Source organism: Gigantopelta aegis, chromosome 3 (assembly GCF_016097555.1).
Source record: "Gigantopelta aegis isolate Gae_Host chromosome 3, Gae_host_genome, whole genome shotgun sequence".
In the NCBI taxonomy this organism is placed as follows: Eukaryota; Metazoa; Mollusca; class Gastropoda; order Neomphalida; family Peltospiridae; genus Gigantopelta; species Gigantopelta aegis.
In genome coordinates, this window is record NC_054701.1 from 67672336 (window position 1) to 67697249 (window position 24914).

The window sequence follows — 24914 nt, forward strand, 5'->3', positions numbered from 1 at the left end:
CACATATATGCATCTATATGTCACACATACATAAATATACATACACATGTGTACGCACGCACATGCACACACACACACACACACACACACACATTTACATTCATACACACGTACACGTGCACGCACACACACAGACAGACGCAAAGGATACGCATGCTAAGAAAAAAAATTGTTTTGTTTAACGACACCACTGGAGCACATTGATTAATTAATCATCGGACATCCGATGTTAAACATTTGATAATTCTGACAAGTAGTCATAAGGATATGTACAATGTGTGTGTTAAAAAAAATGGAACTGGGATATCTTGTTGCTCTAGCAGCCTTTGAATATAGGTATCCCAGGTTGGTAGTTTGCTGCATGTAGTAATTTGGTACACCGACAGACATCATTAAGAAGTGGGTTATTTGTATCTTCACTAAGGCGAATTTTATTTTTTTTAAACGGCAGTATTAATATCAAATGTAAGTGGATATCTTTCTGACTCATGTTTGCAAGCACAATTTGAAGAGTGTTTGTTTACACTAAGTTAAGTTAACACAATTTATTATGAAGTTTTTCATTTGCTTCACTGTCGATTAGATCATAATAGTGATTTATGTTATCATTGAATTTTGTTATTTGTTCAGCCCCTCAAATTTCATATCGCTATTATAATATGGGTTTGATTAATGTGTCAAATAGTTAATTATAATTGTGTATCTTCACTAAGGCGAATTTATATTTTAAAACGGCAGTATTAATATCAAATGTAAGTGGATATCTTTCTAATTCATTTTTGCAAACACAATTTGAAGAGTGTTTGTTTACACTTAAGTTAAGTTTACAATATGGGTTTGATTAATGTATCAAATAGTTAATTATAATTATATAACCGTTGGTCAGTGACTTTAATAATCTATGTGTTTTGACATATAGCTCACCCCACCCCTCCAAATACAAAGTAAAAGTAATATAAAAGTAAGTGTATATACCGTATGTATCCACTGAGTGGGCGAGTTATAGGCACATTTATTTTAGACCCTGGCCAAAATACTTGGTGAATAAGTGAAAAAACTAATTTGGGGACCTAATTTTCCCAAATTAATTTTTGCCGAATGGTGAGTCATAAGTAGTCGAATAAACAACGTTTTTGGTACATAATGGATAGGGACCACTCACACAGGGTCTCCTCCAATCTATAAATATCAGAACCCTTTCTGGAAGTCAGTATATGAGGCAACGACCGCCATACAAGAACGCACAATAGTGGTTAAAACATTGATATACGTCTTCTGACATCTGTACCAGCCCACCTCTCCAAATACAATGTGTAATTCTAAACTGAAATGCATCTGTCGTATATAGGCACTACGTGGGCGAATTATAGGTACATTTATTTTAGTCTTTGGGCCAAATATTTGTTGAATAAGTGAATAAACTGATTTTGGAGCCGAATTTTTCCATATTGATTTTCGCCGAATGGTGCGTCATAAATAATCGAATAAATTCAATTTTTAGTACGTAATGGATAGTAACAACTCACACAGGGTCTCCTCTACTCTACAAATATCAGAACCCTTTCTGGAAGTCAGTATATGAGGCAATGACCGCCATACGAGATAAAGTTAAAGATTGTATTGTTTAATGACATGACTAGAGCATATTGATTTATTAATCATCGGCAATTGGATGTCAAACATTTGGTAATGTTTTGCAAATAGTCTTAGAGAGAAAACGCGCTATATTTTTCCATTAGCAGCAAGGGATCTTTTATATGAAGTATACCACGGCCTTTAATATACCAGTCGTGGTGCACTGGCTGGAATGATTAATAGTCAGAACTATGCTTTAATAATTAACATATTATGAAAAACGTACAACTGATGTAGTCCTCGAACGTTTTAAGCAAAAGGTATTGCATAAGGTATTGCATCCGATGTCACTGATCAGCCTTCTAGAATTCAAAAAACTTTCACTGGCCATAGGGCCAGTGGATTTCAAAATTCACTGGCCACAGATAAAATTTCGCTTGCCCAACTTTTAAACACTAACAAAATTTAAAAAAATTAAAACACAACAAATGAAATTAAACCACTGTTAACTTTATGATATTAATAAATAATTAAATATGCGATACATATGCGATACATATGCGATACATTAAAATACATTAAAATATTCAAAATATAAAATGTTCATTAGTACAGGGTTTTATCACCTATGTTTCCCAATGTGAAAGTAAATCTCATTCACTTGACAAACTTTCCCTCCACAATACAATAAAGTTTTGTAATGCACAGTAGATACATTTATTTGAATAAACAAGTACATGTATAGCATTACTTTTTAAATTCTAACTTAGTTTAATAAAAATGTTTTTGAAATGAAAATGTTTGGTAAAAATTCCCAATGTCAAAGCCATGGGTGTCAAGTCAAATTTTAAAAATAAAACCCTGTAGTAACATAATATTGGTAAATAATTAAATATATGTGATACATCAGAATACATTAGAATAATGACAAAAATATAAGATATTCAAAACATAAATGTTCAAAAGTCATGTTGTTTTTCAGCAGAATTAAAAATATATGTTTAATAGTTATGCTTTTGCATCAATTTACATGTCCTCAAGAATGCTCTCTGCTGAGCACTTTCTGGGTATGATGTGGCCACTGGTGTGTCTGGTTCCAGAGCAGCTATTCATCCAGTGGTGAATGCTGTCCAGAGGTTGAAACTCTTCAATTGGTGGACCGTGTTTGCTTTGTTTGAGGATACACAGATCGAGCAGCAGCTGAAGATTCCACATGAGTGCACAGGGCCTTGTAATTCTAACGAACAGCTTTAAGTGCTCTGCTTGTGCTAGCCAGCCAGCGGATCTATAATAAAATATTATTAAGTTAATATTTATTTCATAATATAAATGTGTTCCTTATTAACTTAAACTCAAAATTAAGATTGTAACGAATGGGTGGGGTAACACTATTTGTAGTACAGCGTGACTTTACTCCCCTTGAAATTACCGCACAAGTCATAACCAACCCATGTCCCTGCATACATTTGTCCACTCGCACCGTAACACACAAACACGATTTCATGCATGCACCACAAACTGTAAGCTTTATTATAAAGACAACTTGAATAAGTTTTTATTCTATCGTTCAATATTGTAATGCGAAGTCGTCCATTCATGTTTGCCGAGTCACGTGACATACACATTCTAACATGGTTCACTAGCGAATTTGTTGTGTTGTACATTCTACGATATCAAATGCTCATGGAAATTAACAAAGCTAGTTTAAATGCTGAACAAAAACGTATTAGTAGCAATATTATTTCATAGGTATACATCGTTTTGACAGTTTCGATGTTGATTACAAACACCTCCCACGGTAACAGTGTTACACTTTACACAAGGAAATGGCGGACAATCGTGTTTTGTAAGTCTAATACATGGAACAGCGTAAAGCGGTTACATACAAATTTAGCAATCGAAATAGGAATATAATTAAAATTGTGACATACCTGCTTCACACCGCTAAAGTGTGCCAAATCCTCTTCTATTACGTGGGCAATCTGTCAGTTCTCGCCATTGTGTTGGCGAGTAGCGATAGAATTTAAAGATAGACTTGATCTTTTCCTCAAATTTGCTGAGATAAGGAATTTCTTTCACTGCGTCTAGAATTGCCAGTTCCAACTTGTGTGCCACACAATGTATAGGAATTACATACGGTGCCAATTCTTTGAATTTGGCGACAACACCAGTTTTGTGGCCCTGCCTGACATTTGCCCCATCAAAATTAACACTTACTAATCAGTGATGCGTCATATCATCAAAATGACATCTGCATGTTGGCCGTAAAATGTTTTGAAATACTTGAAAATAACGGGCATGATAAAACAACTTCTATGCCAAAATGACAGAATAATACTTATTGGTATGTATGGTAGCCGGTGTCAATTTAAATCCCTATATAAAGATCAAGGCATGAACAGGATTACTTTTTGTTGTTAAACCTTTTATTTGTAACTTCGGTTGCTAAGTCAAGGGAAGGTGAATTGCTGTCATTGTTATGTAATTAATTATTGAATGCTGCGAGGTCATCAATATAGCAAAAAGTACAGTTAAAATGTTTTCATACATATTTGCTTTTGCCAGATTAGTTAGAAATTCTAAATCATTTACACTGCAACTTTGGTAAGGGGGGTGCTAAATGGTGAAGACAAGTAAATATTGTTTCATGGAAGTTGCAAAATTTAATGTTACAATCACGTATTTCTGCAATGTTAAAAAACAAGACCAAAAAGTGGACCTCAGGTTTTGCGGGAAGGTTCGAAGGACCCCCACCCCCCGAACTCCACCCCCTAAATACAGGCCTGTTGGAACTGGATGCAAAACATATAATATTTGTACAAGCATGGCACAGACAAACAGGATACCAAACTAATTATTGGTTAATACATGTACAACCATAAACAAGTATACACACAAGCAGTATCGTGGTTTTGCATACTAAATATAAATTTTTCATGCACAGACAATCATTTTAAATGTGTTATTATGTAAAGCTAAATATTCATATAGTTTAGAGAGTGGAGTATTATAGTTCACACATATTATGATGTGATGATATTCGTCTTCAATCACAATCTAATTAAAATTAGCTCCACTATTACATGTGGATCTAACACCAGCCAGTTGGAGCTCATGTCCACCAATCAAAACCTTACTTGCAGAGTCCTGCCAGTGATTTAAAAATAATTTGAAAACATTCCGAATTATCCTGAGGGTATACGACAAGTTTCGTGTGAATTACGAATGCCTTAAAACATGTTTTATTTTATAAAATAAATAATTTGTAAATTAAAACTGAAGACTGATAGTTGGGGTTTTTTTTATAAATAAATAAATATTTTTTAATGTAAAATTGAAGACTGATAACCCACCCCGTACGTATTGGTATGGTTCGCTGTACTGCGGCCACTAAAATAGACTCGCCCGATATTTTTAGAATTTGTATGCTCCCAAATAACGTTATAAAAGGCGAAGTGTGATTGGTCAATATTTAAATTATTATTTACAGACGAAATGTTACCTGGACATTGGGGACTACGCAGTGTTGTTAGTTTTAAATCACTGGCAGGATTCTGCAAGTAAGGTTTTGATTGGTGGACATGAGCTCCAACTGGCTGGTGTTAGATCCACATGTAATAGTGGAGCTAATTTTAATTAGATTGCTTCAATCAGATTGCACTGATTACATAATCGTTATACTGGGGTAAAGGGTTTTGTGTATGAGAGCGTCATAACCTTCCAAATGTCCGTCTTCCTCTCGTACAGTCAGTACTCGGGATAGCTAGTTGTTAAAGGGAAATTCCTGAGTTTGCTGCATTGTAAGATGTTTCCGACTAATAAAATAGTTCTACGATTAAAATTACTTATTAAATATATTTTCTTGTTTAGAATATCAGTGTCTGTATATTAAATGTGTTTCTGGTCGTTTTAATATATGTAAGCAGCTCAAACTGGATTTTGTCTTCAAATAATTTAAGAAATAACATGAAATTTAACCTAGTACAAATATTAGAACGATCAGAAACACGTTTAATATACAACCACTAATATTTTATGCAGAAATATATATTTGATATGTAATTACAATCGTTAAAATGTCTGTTAGTAGATAACATCTTAATTTTGTTTAGCAAACTTAGGAATGTCCCTTTAATTAATTAGCTCCCGTAACATCTAGTCCTCCCATGTGTTGTTTAGAGGTCACTCGACCTACTTCGTTAATTAGCGGGTTTAGTGAAAGAAGTCAGTGTAGTGGCCTTACCAAGCGTATTTACAGATGGGAGAGGGGTGGTGATTTTTGTTGCAGTGCATTTCTCGGGGACCATGGCCCGACTTCTTCGCCCTCCAATTTTTTTTTTAAACTTTGGTCATCATAATATAGACGCCACCCCAATCCCTGTAGACCAGTAGAGCTAATTTTAATCAGATAGGATACACTACCATTGAGTCGTAAAACTCGCTCTGGGTATGAGCCGGTACAGGGATGCGAACCCATTACCTACAAACCTTATGTCCGATGGCTTAACTACTACACCACCAAGGACATTCACATTGATATATACATGTATGTTATTATAATAAAATATTACCCTCCAATCATATCCAATTAAGGTTTAAGCACGCTGTCCTGAGCACACAATGACCTCAGCTATCTGGGCTGTCTATCCAGGACAATAGGTAGTTGTTACTTGTAGTGACCTTACACCTACCCATTGAGCGCTCTGGGTTGGAGCCAGTACCTGGCTGCGAAACTTGTACCTACCAGCCTGTAGTATAATTCATGTTTGAGTTTTTTCAACTTATTTCCAATTAAGATTCAAGCACGCTACCCTGGGCACACACCTCAGCTCTCTGGGATCTGTCCAGGACAGTGGGTTAGTAGTTAAGTGATTAGTTATTAGTGAGAGTATTATTAATTTCATTTCAACTTATTCCCGTGTTTATATCCAGTTAAGGTTCAAGCATGCTGTCCTGGGCACATACCTTAGCTATTTGGGCAATCTAATTAAAATTAGCTCCACTATTACATGTGGATCTAAGAGCAGCCCGTTGCAGCTCATGTCCAGTTGACCTTCCATTCGAACAATCAAAACCTTACTTGCAAAAGCATGCCAGTGATTAGAAAAGAATTTGAAAACATTCGGGATTATGCCGAGGGTATACGAAATGATTCGGGTGAATTACGAATTATGCCGGAAACTAATTGCAATATAAAAATTTATATAAAATTAGTTTCAAGACGAAAAAACCCAAAACGTGATGGTATGGCCATAAAATATGTTTGTATTAGTATACAATCCAGAGTTTATTACTGCACTTTTCCCCCTGTTTTTTTTTTCAATGTTGAAATAGACCAACAAGTTCGCCTATTGCATAGTCTCGCCCAATATTTTTAGAATTTGTATGCTCCCGAATAACGCTATAAAAGGCGAAGGGTAATTGGTCGATAGTTAAATTGTTATTTATAGATGAAATGTCACCTGGACATGGGAGTACACGCAATGCTGTTAGATCTACTGGTAGATCCAGTAGAGCTCATTTTCATCAGATTGCTATCTGGGCTTCCTATCTAGGACAGTGGGTTAGTTGTTAATTGTTAGTGGTTAGTGAGAGTAGAGAGTGTAGTTGTCTTACACCTAATCATCGAGTCGTTACAACTCGCTCTGGGTGGGAGCCGGTACTGGGCTGCGAACCGTGCTACCTACCAGCCTTATGCCCGATGACTTAACCACAATCTGATTAAAATTAGCTCTACTGGTCTACAGTACATATTGATCAATCAGGGCTATCGGGGTCAGATTATTTTTACTCTTGGAATTCTGCACACACACGCTGGTCTACTTGACAACTTATTACGCATTGATGATCAATGTCTAAAATTATTATCTTTATTATGACATCCCACGTTTGGAATAAAATCCATTGTAATGACAGATTTTGTCAGAGTTTGTATATTTTTTATCAACAACATTGGGGCCGTTCTAGATCAATGTCGTAACGCTGTCAGAGCCGTTCGTAACTTGTAGGTCAAATGGCGTGTTACAAAATGTTGAGGGAGGGAGAATGGTTGCGTAATTGTTGAATTAAAAATGCCACGTGAATGTCAGTGTCCCAACCAACACTATCAATTGACGTAATTGTAGGCCTACGTTTCACGAGTTATTAAAAAAAAACTGTTTGCATCAAATTATCTGAATAGTGCATAATTAAAAAATCAAATTGTCTGCATCAGTGTATACATCATAATTATATTTCTATAGTACTACTGAAACTTTTTATTCCTCCATTCCTAAAAGGGAAAACAAGTCCGACTACACTAATGAACATTATTGGTTCATTTTTGCAATATATGTCTCTGCATTTACATGTACCAATTACTTCATCAATGAATAATGCTTGCTTTTCACTCGCTTTCGCATTTTGATGGGTGCGATTTTTCACTCGCCTAAAGGCCTTTACACACTATACGCGAATTCGCAAGCGAATTAGACAGGCGAGTGAGTAAAAAATATAGAACAAACACAAACTATACTGTGAATGCACACTGCACGCGTACGAATGGAGAGCGAGCGAATACTTAGGCGAGCGAATTTAAAAAATAGAATCAATCCTATTTTTTTCCGTACGCGTTGACAATTCGCCTGCAACGTCATTTCCTGTTCCCGGTCAAGAAGCACGTGGTTAAAAAAAATGGCACTGTCAACCAAATAAAATAAAAAGAAAGAACTGATAATAGCCATCCAAGAACATCCAGTGCTTTATGATAAAAGCAGCTGCAAATACAAAGATGCAGAACTGAAAGACAATAATGTCAACAGCAATATTACCTCATCATCATCCTAGTGGTCAACTTCGACTGTGACAGACGCCATTTTACACTGACAACTGAAAATTCGCACGAATTTTTGGGGGGTTTTCGCGAACAGTGTGAATGTACTTCTCGCTAGCGTCAACGCGAAATTCGCGACGAAATTCGCGCCAACAATCCCTCGCGTACAGTGTGTAAAGCACTTAAGCGTTTTGAGATGTGCGATTTTTCACTCGTCTTTGTTTTTCAAAAGCCAAGCTGGACATGAGCTCCATCGGGGTGCTGTTAGATCCACAGGTAACAGCAATTAACCAGTGGAGCTAATTTTAATTAGACTGGCTTAACCACGACGCCACCGAGGCCGGTTTATAATTCAAATAACCCGCTCTCTATCAGTCATAGAAGGGGGAAATAACTTTTAAATGTAGATGTCGCTACAAGAAGGGAAAACCCGTAGACTGTTACCCCTTTGGATATTTTTTGGTTTTACATGGCAAAGAATCAGTCTAGAGATTGCACAAGATCACGAAGATGGGAAAATAAGGAAGATAATAATGTTTATTTCCTTGTTTACATTTATAGACAAAGTCTGTTGACGCAAGTGATGAAATACACGAAGTCTGGTTAATGATGCCAGATTGTCGAGTTGAACGATAAGCTATGATATGCCTGTACGATTAAGTTATTAACTTCTTTTTCAAATTCAAGTTTTTGTTTCATAAACAATTTACAAAATCACAATAAATCAAATAGTTCCGTCTTCATTTTCGTGGCACGGCACAATTGGCCAATCAATATATATATTTTTTAAAATAGCAAACTCTATCTTTTATATATTTTATTGAGGGGTGGAGGGGTAGAAAGTAAGTGGGTGACGAAAATATCGGCAAATCCACAGAAAACAAATATCGTACCAGTCTAAAAAATGAAACGCACAGTCGCAGAATTGAATGTGACAAAACACTGTCTGTGCTGGTGCGAACTACAGATCTGGCCCCAGACTAGTTCATCAAGATAAACCACACGTGCAAGCACAACGGCGTTGTGCTTGCACGCGAGGTTTATCTTGATGAACTAGCCCCAGACCACATAGAATATGCTCTGTATTTTCACAGTGGCAGCTGCAGCCTGTGCGAGCTGTATTTTTTTTCTTCTTAAAATATCAAGAAAGATATAAATATTAATCAAAGTAGAATTTTTATAATTGTTGTTGGTGTTTATAGTAGAAAATATATCTAAAGATATAAACCAGGCCTCTGAAAATTTAAAATTTGCATAAACCATTATGGGTTACACAAAACCAAATTCAGGTGACCCATTTTGTTGTTAGGTAACCCATCATGAACATGTAAATGATGTCATAAATTTGAAATATGGGTTATGCAAATTACACTTACGTGAACGAAACTATTGCTCTCGCAATTTCAGAAGCCTGTGAACACAGTTACTATATACTGAAAACATCTACAGACCCAAACATAAAAATACACCAGACATGGCGTCTTTGTCACACTTGCCAGACCCAGACCCAGCTTAGGTGTGTTTTAGTCCTTAGTCTTGATAGCCATAGGGGCGGTACGTAGCACAGTCGGTGTGCCCATTGGGCTATTTCTCCGAATTCTCATTCCAGCCAGTGCACCACGACTGGTATATCAAAGACCGTGGTATGTACTACCCTGTCTGTGGGATGGTGTATATAAAAGATCCCTTGCTGCTGATCGAAAAGTGTAGCTCATGAAGTGGCGACAGCAGGTTTCTTCTCTCAATATCTGTGTGTTCCTTAACCATATGTCTGATGCCGTATAACCGTAAATAAAATGTGTTGAGTGTGTCATTAAATAAAACATTTCTTTTTTGATAGCCATCAGTGACCCTGCTCTGTCCCCTCATGTATACTGTGCTTATCCACTTCGCTTTCTATTTTGTGCAATTAAAAAACCTGACATCATTGGCACTGCGAAAATACATTCATAGACTTCAATGAAGTAATCAAGTTAAAAGTTGAAATATAACAAGTGAATTAATGTTATCATAAAATATATCTAATTGCTACATATTTTTCCATTGTGTACTGTACCTTATACATTTTTTTTTTTTTTAAACATAAGCATTAATTTTGTATAGCAAGCAAGCAAATGAAAAGATGATCATGTGATTTTCAGAGAACAGGATCTTGTTTGTTTTGTTTTTTAATGTTTTATTATTATTATCATGAATACATGTACATGTATTATTAATATTAGTTTACTATGGTCGATCCCCGTCGGTGGGGCCATTGGGCAATTTCTCGCTCCAGCCAGTGCACCACGACTGGTATATCAAAGGTTGTGGCATGTGCTATCCTGTCTATGGGATGGTGCATATAAAAGATCCCTTGCTACTAATGGTAAAATGTAGCGAGTTTCCTTTCTTAGACAATATGTAAAACTTAACAAATGTTTGACATCCAATAGCTGCTGATTGTTTTAAGAGTTCATTATTGTTATCTTCACATGATAGTAACAAGCCTATAATTCTATATGAAAGCATTCGCCAAATTTACCCACTACAAATTTTAAAAACAATTGGTGAATTTTATTTTAATTTGTTAAAGTATGTTTATGTAATAATTGATATTTTGTCAGAAAATAACTAGATTTCTGAATTTTTTCAAGCTTAATAGATAATTTGGCAACATTTTCCGCTCCCCCAGAGCTAGCCTTGTGAACTTTTATTTTTCAGATATTCTGTTTCTTAGTCAATCATGTCACCTTATTCTTTTTATCTTTACATGTAGGTAAAAAAAAAAAAAAAAAAAAAGCAATGGGGAAGTTTACTTTTAAAGATCGGCAAGATAGAGGGGAGGATTTTCTACGATTTCTCAACACCGAACATATCAGCATTGATGGCATGAGCAAGGGACAGGTCGCCGAGTTCTACAATGACCAATACAAGAAGTATTTACGCCAGATCATTCCAGGACAGTCCATTCCTAGCTTCAGCAGTGTGCTACAGCCCCTCTTCATGAATGGAATCATCCACCTGAAAGGTGCTTTTTTTTACCTCGGATCGCATGACAATGCCAGAAGTGAAGCTGCAGATACAGTGAATGGTGTTGGACCCGGTGGCGATGCTTCATCGGCTGCTTCCTGGGGAAGACCATATTACCGAAAGTTTGCCGTGGATCAGCACAAAATCTTGAAAAAACTCGAAAGAGCTGGTAACAGGTCACCTACAGCAGAAGACTCTGGTCAGACTGAGTCTGATGAACCTCTTCCTGAATACATATCGGTGAAGGACAGGGTGTTTTTTTGTAAGTTGTGTTCGGCACCATGTACATCACAGCAGGAGGTGGTGAAGCATGTGGATGGAAGAAGGCATCGAGTCGCAGTTCTGGTACACAAGCTCAAATCGGAAAAGTAAAAATTTATTTTGTAATTTGCTTTCTGACAATTCTAATAATTTTATCATGGATTATGATGGGTAAATATCAGGGATGTGAGTTTTAGGCTTTTTTTCTTTAAAAAAAAATTGTTTCTTCTTGTTTTTTTGCATAAAATAATTTTCATAAAGTAGACAAAATTTATTTGAAATATTTTGACCTTTTAACTGTGGTATGGAGTTTTCACAGAGTATCGGGAATGGGTTTTCATTGCTTTTATTCTATGGTAGCACATTGTAAATTTTTATATTATATAATACTGAATTGATTAATTTGTAATTATTTTATTTTTATCATATATTTATTATACAGTGGACTGTGTCTAAACCAGTGTTTGTGATCGAGATTTTTGTGTAATTCAGCACAACCACAGAATCCATTCAGTAACAACAACTTCTGTGTATGTTGGCACATTTTGTCAGTCGCCATTGAATCCCGTTTAATAGAGTCCACTCTAAATGTAGAAATAACCGGCCTCAGTCATGTCATGGTTAAGCCATTGGACATATAAGGCTGGTAGGTACAGGGTTCACAGCTTGGTAACGGCTCCCACCCAGAGCGAGTTTTAACGACTCGATGGGTAGGTGTATGACTAGTACACCCTCTTCTTTCACTAACCACCAACAACTAACCTACTGTCCTGGACAGACTGCCCAGATAACTGAGGTGTGTGCCCAGGACAGCATACTTGAACCTTAACTGGATATAAGCAAGAAAATTAGTTAAGAAATGAATGTAGAAATAGTGAAATACATGTATAATTGCTCTTTGAATGGTACGTATAAAAAAAAAAAAAAATGTTTCAATTATTAACTGTAATATTATTTTTTCTCTTATTTTTCTTTTTAAGAGACAAATTAACGAAGAATAAACATGGCGTCGTAATTTCTGTTCCATCAGATGGGCAAGATGCTGACACGGTGCTGCTATATCTCAAGGAACAGCACCCAAGAGACATAACTCTGACCATTAAGAACGTCAGCAGTGCACAAAGTGTCGAACTTGTCAGCTGTGAATTGTTAAAAAGAATTCGTGTTTTTCAGTTAGATGACGTTGAGAAAGTCACCGAATCACAGAATAGTGTTGTCATACAATCAGGTTGGTTTTGTTTCTATCTTAAGTCCAGAATATAATTATGAAGAGTTCATTTCCCAAAAGATGATGTATCCATTATGTTATTTTGAGAAAACCATGGTTTTGCTGTACAACATGACGTAGCAAATATCACTCAAACCGCACTGTTAAGATCCTGTTTAAAGGTGCAGATCCTAGTTTTAACTCGTAAAATGGACACTGAGTTTAGTTAATCTACCAACCCATAACACATTTGGATAAAGTTAAATAGAGTGAAAACCGGGAAATATCCTTAAAACATACACTATAACCTGAGTTTAGTTAATCTACAAACCCGTAATACATTTGCATAAAATTACAAGTGTGAAAATCGAGAAATATTCTTAAAACATCGACTATAGCTCAAATCAATAACCGCTACTTTTCAGATGCACGTGCGTTTAAAAAAATATTAAAATGCATTTTGTGGTATTAGAAACAACAGGATGACCAAAAACAAATCTAAACAATAAAATATAAGTACGTAATGTTTGATTTCAGTGATCATAAACGGCTCTAACAGTGAAAATTATGTTGTAGTGTTTAAAAACTAGGGTCTGTCCCTTTAATGAGCTTAGATCACATTTTGACATAAACTCTATTGTCGTATTGCTGAGTTGAACTAACATCAGTATACTTTCACTGCTAACCAAAATTTGGGAATTGGTGTATATCGCATTTTGGAAATGAACTACATGTGCAAATATCCGATATTTTAGTCTGTAGTCCATGCATTTAACCGGATGTTTTATAGTGTTAAAAGGGCAAATGGTTCCGTGTTGGGTGAAAATAGTTGATTAACTGAATTATTCTATAAACGGATATGCAAATAAGTGGAGTTGACTGTATTCATATCTTCATTTTAAAGATCAGTTGCAGATCAAGCACTTAAATTTCAAATGTTGTACTTAAAGGTACTAACCTTATAGTTATTAGGTTGTAATATAGTTTCATCTATTACAATTTCTTTTACCATTAAATTACGTATTACTTACAACTCATTGTTTAATATATACATTTTGAAGAATCAAAAGTGTTTTTTAATACCTTGGTGTTTGAAATGGCTTCAGATGCATTTCATTCAAAACCGAAAAGCAATTTCTACAATCCTTACAGTAATTACATGTATTTTCGCTGGTAATTTAATATACAAGTTTCAAGCAGCATTGTAAACTGTTTAATATTTGTTTGCTGTTCTGTTTTCATCTGAAAACATGGTAATTAAAATGTGAGCGTTGTACATCTGACAAATTAGGGAGAAGAATGTAGGTCAATGGTAGAGCACTCACCTGAGGTTCGATAGGTCGTAGGATCAATAGCCCTGAATGGATTGTTTTTACCCCATGTTGACTAGAGCCCCACGACTGATATGTCAAAGGCTTTGAAGTTATTACTGTTTTTACCCCATGTTGACTAGAGCCCCATGACTGTTCTGTCAAAGGCTTTGAAGTTATTACTGTTTTTACCCCATGTTGACTAGAGCACCACGACTGATATGTCAAAGGCTTTGAAGTTATTACTATTTTTACCCCATGTTGACTAGAGCCCCATGACTGATTTGTCAAAGGCTTTGAAGTTATTACTGTTTTACCCCATGTTAACTAGAGCCCACAACTCATATGTCAAAGGCTTCGGAGTTATTACTGTTTTTACCCCATGTTGACTAGAGCCCCACGACTGATATGTCAAAGGCTTTGAAGTTATTACTGTTTTTACCCCATGTTGACTAGAGCCCCACGACTGATATGTCAAAGGCTTTGAAGTTATTACTGTTTTTACCCCATGTTGACTAGAGCCCCACGACTGATATGTCAAAGGCTTGGAAGATATTTGCAGTTAGTAACTGCCAGTATTGTCCTATTTATGATGTGGAAATATTGAAGACCAAAAAGACCAATTGTCAGCATCACTGGTTTTACTGCTAAAGGGAGATAATTTATGAAAGAAAGTAGGAAATGTTTTATTTAATAATGCACTCAACACATTTTATTTATGGTTATATGGCATCATGCATATGGTTAAGAACCACACAGATATAGAGAGAGGAAACCCGCTGTCACCACTTCATGGAATACTCTTTTCGATTATACATGTAAGCAAGTGTTCTTTTATGTGCACCATCCCACAGACAGGGTAGTACATACCACTGCCTTTGATATACCAGTCGTGGTGCACTGGCTAGAACGAGAAGTAGCCCCACCGATGGGGATTGATCCCAGACCAACCACACATCGACCGAACGCTTTACCACTGGGCTATGTCCCGCCCAATAATTGATGAATGTCTCCCATTGCTGTTACAGTTTGCAAGTATTGTAAATGTTTTGTTTGACTAATTGCAGGCCAGACATATGATATACAAATCAGGGCTGAGGCACGCAATATTGGAAGTTACCATTCACCACTTGCTCTTCAGTTTAGGCATGTCGACAATGCAGATTCAACATTCCATATTGTGAAGTATCTACACGCAAAATGTCAAAATGAAACCATGGAAGAAATAAAAAAAGGTGTAAAGAATGTGAGACGAGAAAACCAATTTAAGAAAACCAGGAGTCAAAGGAAGGCAACACGCACCATCAATGGATACCCTCTTCCAAAGTAAGAACCTTAATTTTTGACAAAATAGTATTTATTACACTGCAGTGTGATATTAATTGTCTCTCCACATGTGAAAATACGTCATTTGAGAGGTCATCACTTTTGATCACATGAGCAATGATGTGACACTACAACTCCTCATAGATATTATGTGAAAAGTGTGTACATGGTTCTTTCAATTCATATTTTTAAATCGGAAAAATACTTGCTGTCATTTCTTGTAATTGATGTTAGCAGCATAATTTATCAAAATATATATTTTAATAATTTAGTTTAGCCTTGAATATGTTTATAATATTGTTTGTGTAAACTTCATTGATAGATGTCACTTGTGTGGTGTAGGAATGCAAAATTTCATTGATAAATAGCTAAATGAAGTAGCCACAACGTGACGTCATTTGGTAAGCGATGTTATTTTTCCCAGTCTTTAATCTGTATTTTCATGCCTTGTTTAGTTATTTTGGAAGTCATTCTATGCAATTTTTGTTCATTGATGTTCGGTGTAATAAATAAAATACTATACTCATTCCCGTGTGAGACCAGTTATATTACACCTTATGTGTTTTTAATCGCACATCACTCGCTTTCGCTTGTGACATACGATTAAAAATACACTCATAATATAGACGGTCTCACACAGGAATTCGTTTAGTATTCTCTATATATGTAGCATGTACAAATGATTGTTATATGTGCCAGTCATTAAGTTTGATTATTTGAATGTTTCAACGTATTTGAACAGTATAATTGATTTATGTACCGGGTTCACTGTATCAGGCTTCTGAGATTTGAAAATCTGCATGACCCATTATCGGTTACGCAGAAATAAATCTAAGTAACCCATTTCCTTTTTGCATATCCCGTTAAATCCAAGTAAATGTAGTTCCAAATTTCGCACGTAAAAAAAAAAGGTTGATTCGCATGAGCAACGCACAAACGAAACAATCGTTCTGTCTATTTTCAGAAACCTGTGTATACATGTAACTCAGCTTACATTTTTCTTATTTTCAGGTTTGGCTCAGATAAGTTGGAGAGGAAGGTAGAATTAAAACAATACCTCATACCCGATTCTCTGAGAAAAATGATTAACCACGGACTCGCAAACACCAGTCATTTGAAACAGTTTGAGAAAATTGAACTCACAGCTCTGAGGTAAGCAGGAGCGACATGTAGCCCAGTCGTAAAGCATTTACTTGATGCACTGTCGGTTTGGGATCGATCCCCGTCAGTGGGCCCATTAGGCTATTTCTCGCTCCATCCAGTGCACCACGACTGGTACATCAAAGGCCGTGGTATGTGCTATCCTGTCTATGGGATGGTGCATATAAAAGATCCCTTGCTGCTATTCGAAAAGAGTAGCCCATGAAGTGGTAACAGCGGGTTTCCTCCCTCATAATCTGTGTGGTCCTTAACCATATGTCTGACAGTGACACCATATAACCATAAATAAAATATGTTGAGTGCGTCTTTAAATAAACCATTTCCTTCCTCCCTTCTTGAGGTAAGCAATTAATTTGGAGCATCTGGTAAAAAAAATTGACGTCCAATAGCCGATGATAAGATAAAAAATCAATATGCTCTAGTGGCATCATTAAATAGAACAAACTTTACTGGTAACATTTTGGTAAGAACATAAAAAACAATTAATTTTGTATTACAGTATAGTATTGAAGTATAATAATCCCATGAAATAACACATTAAGTACTGTATTGGAACGTAGTATCTCCTTATTTATTTTGACCCATGGAGCTATGATCTCACTCAGGTTTTCGGACCATATTGTGACATGGTAAAGTGATCATGAGTCGGACAGTCTTGATGTTTTAGATCACAGCTAATGTCCGTTTATTATCTTTGATGCACTAATAGAGGATAATAAACGAGTTACCAGTTATTATCAAATTTATGTCCCAAGTAAAATAATTGTCAGTTGTCATGAGCTTTAGCGAGTGACAAATGAAAATTATTTCTTGAGGGACATAAATTTGATAATAACTGGTACCGAGTTTGTTATTCTATTTATTACCTCAGCTATTTTTTTCTTGAAAAGCATTTATTTTTTACGCACATGCACGAAGGCCAACCTGTATAGAAACAATGTAAACCACTTTACGAACTGTTCTGAGAATTGCTATAACTTTGTAATTTAATCACGTTCATAGAGCATTTTCGAAAACAGTTCTTTTTATTCTGCTACAAAATCTATATTGAATTGCATTAAAATAACATTTTGTTATAAATTTAACACCAAAAACAGAGAGCCATAAACGCAAACTCTTTAAACTACCTGACGTCATTTTGTGTGCTTGGCAAATCGTGATGACGTCATATTTAGTACCGACAAGGTCATTTGTTTGTAAGCGTCAAATTATCCAATAGTATTGTTCGTTAGACCAATGCAGAATATTTCTCACTGAGAAAATATGGAAAATATTTTCCCTGTTATGAGTGACTGCTCAGGTAATAAAATTATTTATCGCTCTAGCCAGTGCACCATGACTGGTATATCAAATGCCATGGTATGTGTTATCTTGTCTCTGGGGTGGTGCATATAAAAGACCCCTTGCTACTATTGGAAAAATATACCGGTAGTGGGTTTCCTCTCTAAAACCATATGTCAAAATCATCAAATGTTTGACCTGCAATATAGCCACTAATTAATAAATGAATGTGCTCTAGTGGTGTCGTTAAACAAAACTAACGAACTTTATATGATTTAATCTGATTACTATAGAGTAGCTTCTTTTCCTTATACTTCAGATTGTGTATTTTATTATAAATAAGCACTTTATTAGTAGAAATATGGATCAAAATATGACGTGTTCAAAATTCAACAGTGACTTGGACACATTTGCTTTTAAGTCTGACAGTGTGATCTGAAATAGGACATACCAATCTTTACAGATCTTATTCGTCTTTAAACAAAAAAAATACCCACATTATTAATCGAATTTGGATTCATTTAGTATGCGACACACAAGTACACAGTATGTAAACAGATAATGAAATGAACTGCATAATATTTGTAGATATAAAGTCTTTGTTTTACTTAAAGTTCCCATTATATTCCATGCCATGGTGGTGTTTGCTAGGAATAATACTTGATACTGAGTCAGACACTGACATGATCAAAAGGTAAATTCGAAATTAAAATCAAATATCTTTAAAATAAATACCATGTTCATCCAAAATATTGTCATAAGAAAAAGGGATATCTTTAAAAATGTATTGTTTCTTGTATTCAAAAGCTTTTCTTCTGATATTATATGAAAAGACTGCAATCACGTAAGGTCGGAAAGAAAGACAAATTGCAGAAGTACTATAGCTAATTTTTCACATTAATTATTAGGTCACCTGAACCAAAGGCTCGAGTGACCTATTGCGATACATTTTCATCCATCGTCGTGCATCATCCATGGCTATGGTGGACTCCATGAAGGAAGGAAATGTTTTATTTAAAGACGCACTCAACATATTTTATTTATGGCTATATAGCGTCAGACATATGATTAAGGACCCCACAGATATTGAGAGAGAAAACCCGCTGTCACCACTCCATGAGCTACTCTTTTCGATTAGCAGCAAGGGATCTTTTATATGCACCATCCCACAGACAGGATAGTACATACCACGGCCTTTGTTGCACCAGTTGTGGAGCACTGGCTGGAACGAGAAATAACCCAATGGGTCCACCGACGGGGATCGATCCTAGAAACACTTTACCACTGGGCTACATTGTGCCCCGGTGTACGCCATGAGTGCCGGTGGGCTAAATGATTTACTCAGATAGCTGATTAGGCCCATGCGCCTTTGTCTTTGTCCCAGTTATAGTGTCATAACCCAGAAATACAGCTTTAGAGTTGTCCAACTCACAATCATGTCTGACTTAAAGGGACATTCCTGAGTTTGGTGCAATTTTTAAGACGTTATCGACTAAAAGATACTTTCTAATGATTGTAATAACATATCAAATATATGTTTCTGCATAAAATATTAGTGGCTGTATATTAAACATGTTTCTGTTTGCTTTAATATTTGTACAAGGTTAAATTTCATTTTATTTCCTAAAATATTTTTTTTGTACGTACAAAATTGTTTGAAGAGAAAATCCAGTTTGGGCTTCTTACAAATATTAAGACGACCAGAAACACATTGAATATACAAACACTGATATTCTAAAGAAGAAAATATATTTAATATGTAATTTTAATCGTACAAATATTTTATCAGTCGGAAACATCTTACAGTGCAGCAAACTTAGGAATGTCCCTTTAAGATCAGTTTACCCTCTAAACCTAACACTTACAATCTTAATCTTATTGATGTTACCACTTCGGTTATTTACTGTAGCTCTGACTTTCAACTTGTAACCTTGGCATGGCACACATCATTATTTGGAGAAGACATATATGAATATAAAAATAATGTTTGTCTATGATTGCATCTAAAGGATACTGAAAGGCATATCATGAAAAGAACAATGTGGGTGATCTGTTCTAATTGGTTTAATAAAAAAAAGAAAAAAGAAAAAAGCATCTTATTTCTTATACTTTGATAAGTATATAATCCATTTAAAGGTCATATAAATAGTTGATTCTGGAAGTAAATTTAACAGTTAATGTGGGTTTTTTTGGTAGGAAGATGTTAGAGGATCAAGTCACCATGGAAACGTACTGCAAGAAAATGTCAACATTGATGCACTTTGAGGAGATTCAGATGGAGGTTGATATACAGCAGTATGACATAGAAGATATCATGATGTTGCAGTATCATAGGAACAAACGGTTACTGCTGCTGGATGTACGATAGTGCATATTTATTGTACATATAATTATAAAGATAGTACATATTATTGTGCATATAATTACAAAGATAGTACATATTATTGTACATATAATTACAAAGATAGGACATATTACTGTACATGTAATTATAAAGATAGGACATATTATTGTACATGTAATTACACAGATAGCACATATTATTGTACATATAATTACACAGATAGTACATATTATTGTACATGTAATTACAAAGATAGGACATATTATTGTACATATAATTACAAAGATAGGACATATTATTGTGCATATAATTACAAAGATAGTACATATTATTGTACATATAATTACAAAGATAGGACATTATTGTACATGTAATTACAAAGATAGGACATATTATTGTATATGTAATTACACAGATAGGACATATTATTGTACATGTAATTACAAAGATAGGACATATTATTGTACATGTAATTACACAGATAGCACATATTGTTGTGCATATAATTACACAGATAGTACATATTATTGTACATGTAATTACAAAGATAGGACATATTATTGTACATATAATTACAAAGATAGGACATATTATTGTACATATAATTACAAAGATAGTACATATTACTGTACATATAATTACACAGGTAGCACATATTATTGTACATGTAATTACAAAGATAGGACATATTATTGTACATGTAATTACACAGATAGCACATATTATTGTACATGTAATTATAAAGATAGCACATATTATTGTACATGTAATTACAAAGATAGTACATATTATTGTACATAGAATTACACAGGTAGCACATATTATTGTACATGTAATTACACAGATAGGACATATTATTGTACATGTAATTACAAAGATAGTACATATTATTGTACATGTAATTACACAGGTAGCACATATTATTGTACATGTAATTACACAGATAGGACATATTATTGTACATGTAATTACAAAGATAGTACATATTATTGTACATGTAATTACACAGATAGCACATATTATTGTACATATAATTACACAGATAGCACATATTATTGTACATGTAATTACACAGATAGGACATATTATTGTACATGTAATTACACAGATAGCACATATTATTGTACATGTAATTACAAACTTTCTACTGTTACATGATTTACCCTGTTGTGATCGAATAACATCACAAAAACCTGAATATTATCCTGTGATAAACCTCAGAAAGAAGGAAGGAAGGAAATGTTTTATTTAACAATGCACTCAACACATTTTATTTACGGTTATATGGCCTCAAAAATATGGTTACGGACCACACACATATTGAGAGAGGAAACTCGCTGTCGCCACTTCATGGGCTACTCTTTTCGATTAGCAGCAAGGGATCTTTTATATGCACCATCCCACAGACAGGATACCACATACCACAGCCTTTGATATACCAGTCGTGGTGCACTGGGCTGGAGCGATAAATAGCCCAATGGGTCCAATGACGGGGATCGATCCCAGACTGACCACGCATCAAGCGAATGCTTTACCAATGGGCTATATCCCGTCCCCAAACCTCAGAAAAAGACATTGAATGTGATGTCATTACATGAAACAGATCATGGAAAGGATGTTAGAAACTGATTTATGGGTATTAGAAACTAAATATGTTGTGTTTTTCTGTAATTATCACCGGCGTCGTGGTTAGGCCATCGGTCTACAGGCTGGTAGGTACTGGGTTCGGATCCCAGTTGAGGCATGGGAATTTTAATCCAGATACCGACTCCAAACCCTGAGTGAGTGATCCGCAAGGCTCAATGGGTAGGTGTAAACCACTTGCACCGACCAGTGTTCCATAACTGGTTCAACAAAGGCCATGGTTTGTGCTATGCTATCCTGCCTGTGGGAAGCACAAATAAAAGATCCCTTGCTGCCTGTCGTAAAAGAGTAGCCTATGTGGCGATAGCGGGTTTCCTCTAAAAAACAGTGTCAGAATGACCATGTTTGACGTCCAATAGCCGATGATAAGATAAAAAATCAATGTGCTCTAGTGGCATCATTAAATAAAACAAACTTTACTTTTTCTGTAATTACCAAAATTCTTTGTCATTCATTGTGAATTTAACAATGTATAACAGTCATAAATTTAGTATAAAGTTGCTATGCTACACAATTTTATACAATTTGTGACTGTTGCACATCGATATATTCACAAAAAATAAGAAATAATATTACAGATAGAATTTAGAAACTAACACTCGCCTCCCCGACCTCTTGTTTCAGATCCTAATTATTATTTTGTGACTGGTGGGTATAAAAATATGTCTCGCATCCCCATGTAATGAATTCTGGCTAAGTTTTGAGTTCGAGCTTTGTTTCATTCACTGTCGCTCTGTTTTTCATTACTTCAGGTTCCTGGTTTAGCTGAAAGTCGACCGTCTGTACTTCGTGGTGACCAGTTGTTTGTGCGAATACGGGATAACGGCGGAAACACCAGTGAGAGGGAATACCAAGGTTTTGTTCACGAAATTCTACAAACTCAGATCGCACTGGGCTTTCATGAGAGGTAGAGTTTTGGCAATGTATTTATTATTATTATAAGTTGCATTTTTTCATATCTGTTTTTTGTATTATGCAAAATGTTTGTGAAAGTCAGTTGAATATGTTTTTACCACTGATTTACAGACTTTAGTTTTTGATAGGTGGGAGTATCGTCACTCTGTATTTTATATATAACATGCAAATAATTTTATTATCTTACTTGAAATATTGCTTTAATTAAGAATTGACCACATTTATTTTTTGGTTCATGCAAGTTTAAACTGAAAAACAATGTGAATAAAGTATGACGAACATGTGTACATATATTTTAGCATTAAATACATTACTAATATTCTTTGATTAATGTTATATGAATAAAACAACAAACCTAAATATAAATATTCTTGTATGTGTAGGAAGATGTAGTAATGTGTCTTAATTGTTTTTATATTTCAGTTTGATGAAAGAACATGTTCATAACACAAGGTTTAATGTTCGATTTATCTTCAACCGATTACCAATACGATTGATGCATAGAGCTTGCGAACTAGCTGATGAACTTAGCCTTGAGAAGCTGATCTTTCCAACAGTGAAAAGTATTGGATCCTTTGGACAAATCCGTCCAGTGCATGAATCATTAAAGTAAATATTTACTGTTTTAGTTTTAAAATGTATGTTGTTAAAATGGTGGGATGGATCTGTTTGTGTTGCAGGCTGTTCACAATGTTGTTAAAATGGTGGGATGGATCTGTTTGTGTTGCAGGCTGTTCACAATGTTGTTAAAATGGTGGGATGGATCTTTTTGTGTTGCAGGCTGTTCACAATGTTGTAAAATTAGGATCAGGCCTGGTGCTTAGAAAACGTTTAGAGTCGAGATTCGAGACTCTAATAGAGTCTGAAACAGTAACGTCATGGCAACGCCATACAAATTGCATGCGTGTGACATCATTTAAGATTAAGTCAGGACAGGCCCAGGTCCTAATCTAGAATTTAAAGAGTAGAAATTACTTCTCTCTTCCCAGGAAAAATGAGAATGAATGAATAAATGTTTAACGACACCCCAGCATGAAAAATTCATTGGGCTATTGGGTGTTAAACTATGGTAAATGCAAATAAATAAAGTGATGATCAACATCAATATAAAAATTAAAACAGTTAAATTAAAACAGTGTAAAGAACTGTGCAAAAAATACAAATATCAAAGATAGATACAATTGAAATTTATAATAAAAGTCATCATGTAAAAACTGTAATATACGCTCTGGATTGAATCGAAATGATTCCATCATATTTCTTTGACAAAATATATCTTTTCTAGTTTCTTTGATATAATTGCATTCCACCAAAATGTCGCTCCAGCCAGTGCACCACAACTGGTACATCAAAGGCCATGGTATGTGCTATCCTGTCTATGGGATGGTGCATATAAAAGATCCCTTCTGCTAATCGAAAAGAGTAGCCCATGAAGTGGCGACAGCGGGTTTCCTCTCTCAATAGCTGTGTGGTCCTTAACCATATGTCCGACGCCATATAACCGTAAATAAAATGTACTGAGTGCGTCATTAAATAAAACATTTCCTTCCTTCCTTCCACCAAAATGTGGCGTACCGTCAGAGTACACTGACAGTGCTCACACCTAGGTGGAGGATCTTTCTTCAAGATAAATGAATGTGTTAAGTAAGTATGGCCGATGCGAGCATAACACAAGACTTATTTCATCCTTCCTGCACTGTCTGTAGGAGGACTGCCACTCTCCCAAGACGTTTGATCAACATTTATCAGTACATTTTGTAAGTTTTCATCATGTTCTGCATTAATTTTGAAAGGTTCTGAATTGTACATGTACAGGAATAGCTTCTTTTTTTTTTACAAGTTTTTTTTCCAGCCCCTTGTTTACAATTAGAACAACACATGCCAAGATGTACACTCATATCATAATATTTTGTTATTAAATACTGCTACATGTACAAAAATTTAAATAAAATAACTGAATGAAAATTAATAAACCACGATCATAGTATTAAATAGCTGATTGTTGCATGTATGTTAAAAAAATAATTAAGGTTTTTTTTACATTATTGAAATGAATCTGGTCAAGAACTT

General features: G+C 35.2%; 1 protein-coding gene across 1 annotated transcript in view; it reads left to right on the forward strand.

The window, feature by feature from the left end:
- Positions 1 to 11148: 11148 nt before the first annotated feature.
- LOC121368826 (putative helicase MOV-10) overlaps positions 11149 to 24914 on the forward strand; it is a 28334-nt gene continuing 14568 nt past the window's right edge. Inside the window, exons 1-7 of the mRNA XM_041493572.1 lie at positions 11149 to 11763; positions 12637 to 12884; positions 15241 to 15499; positions 16511 to 16651; positions 20138 to 20300; positions 22682 to 22836; positions 23268 to 23453. Of these exons, the coding sequence (XP_041349506.1) occupies positions 11168 to 11763; positions 12637 to 12884; positions 15241 to 15499; positions 16511 to 16651; positions 20138 to 20300; positions 22682 to 22836; positions 23268 to 23453 (1748 nt within the window). The 5' untranslated portion in view covers positions 11149 to 11167. The remainder of the gene's footprint in view (positions 11764 to 12636; positions 12885 to 15240; positions 15500 to 16510; positions 16652 to 20137; positions 20301 to 22681; positions 22837 to 23267; positions 23454 to 24914) is intronic.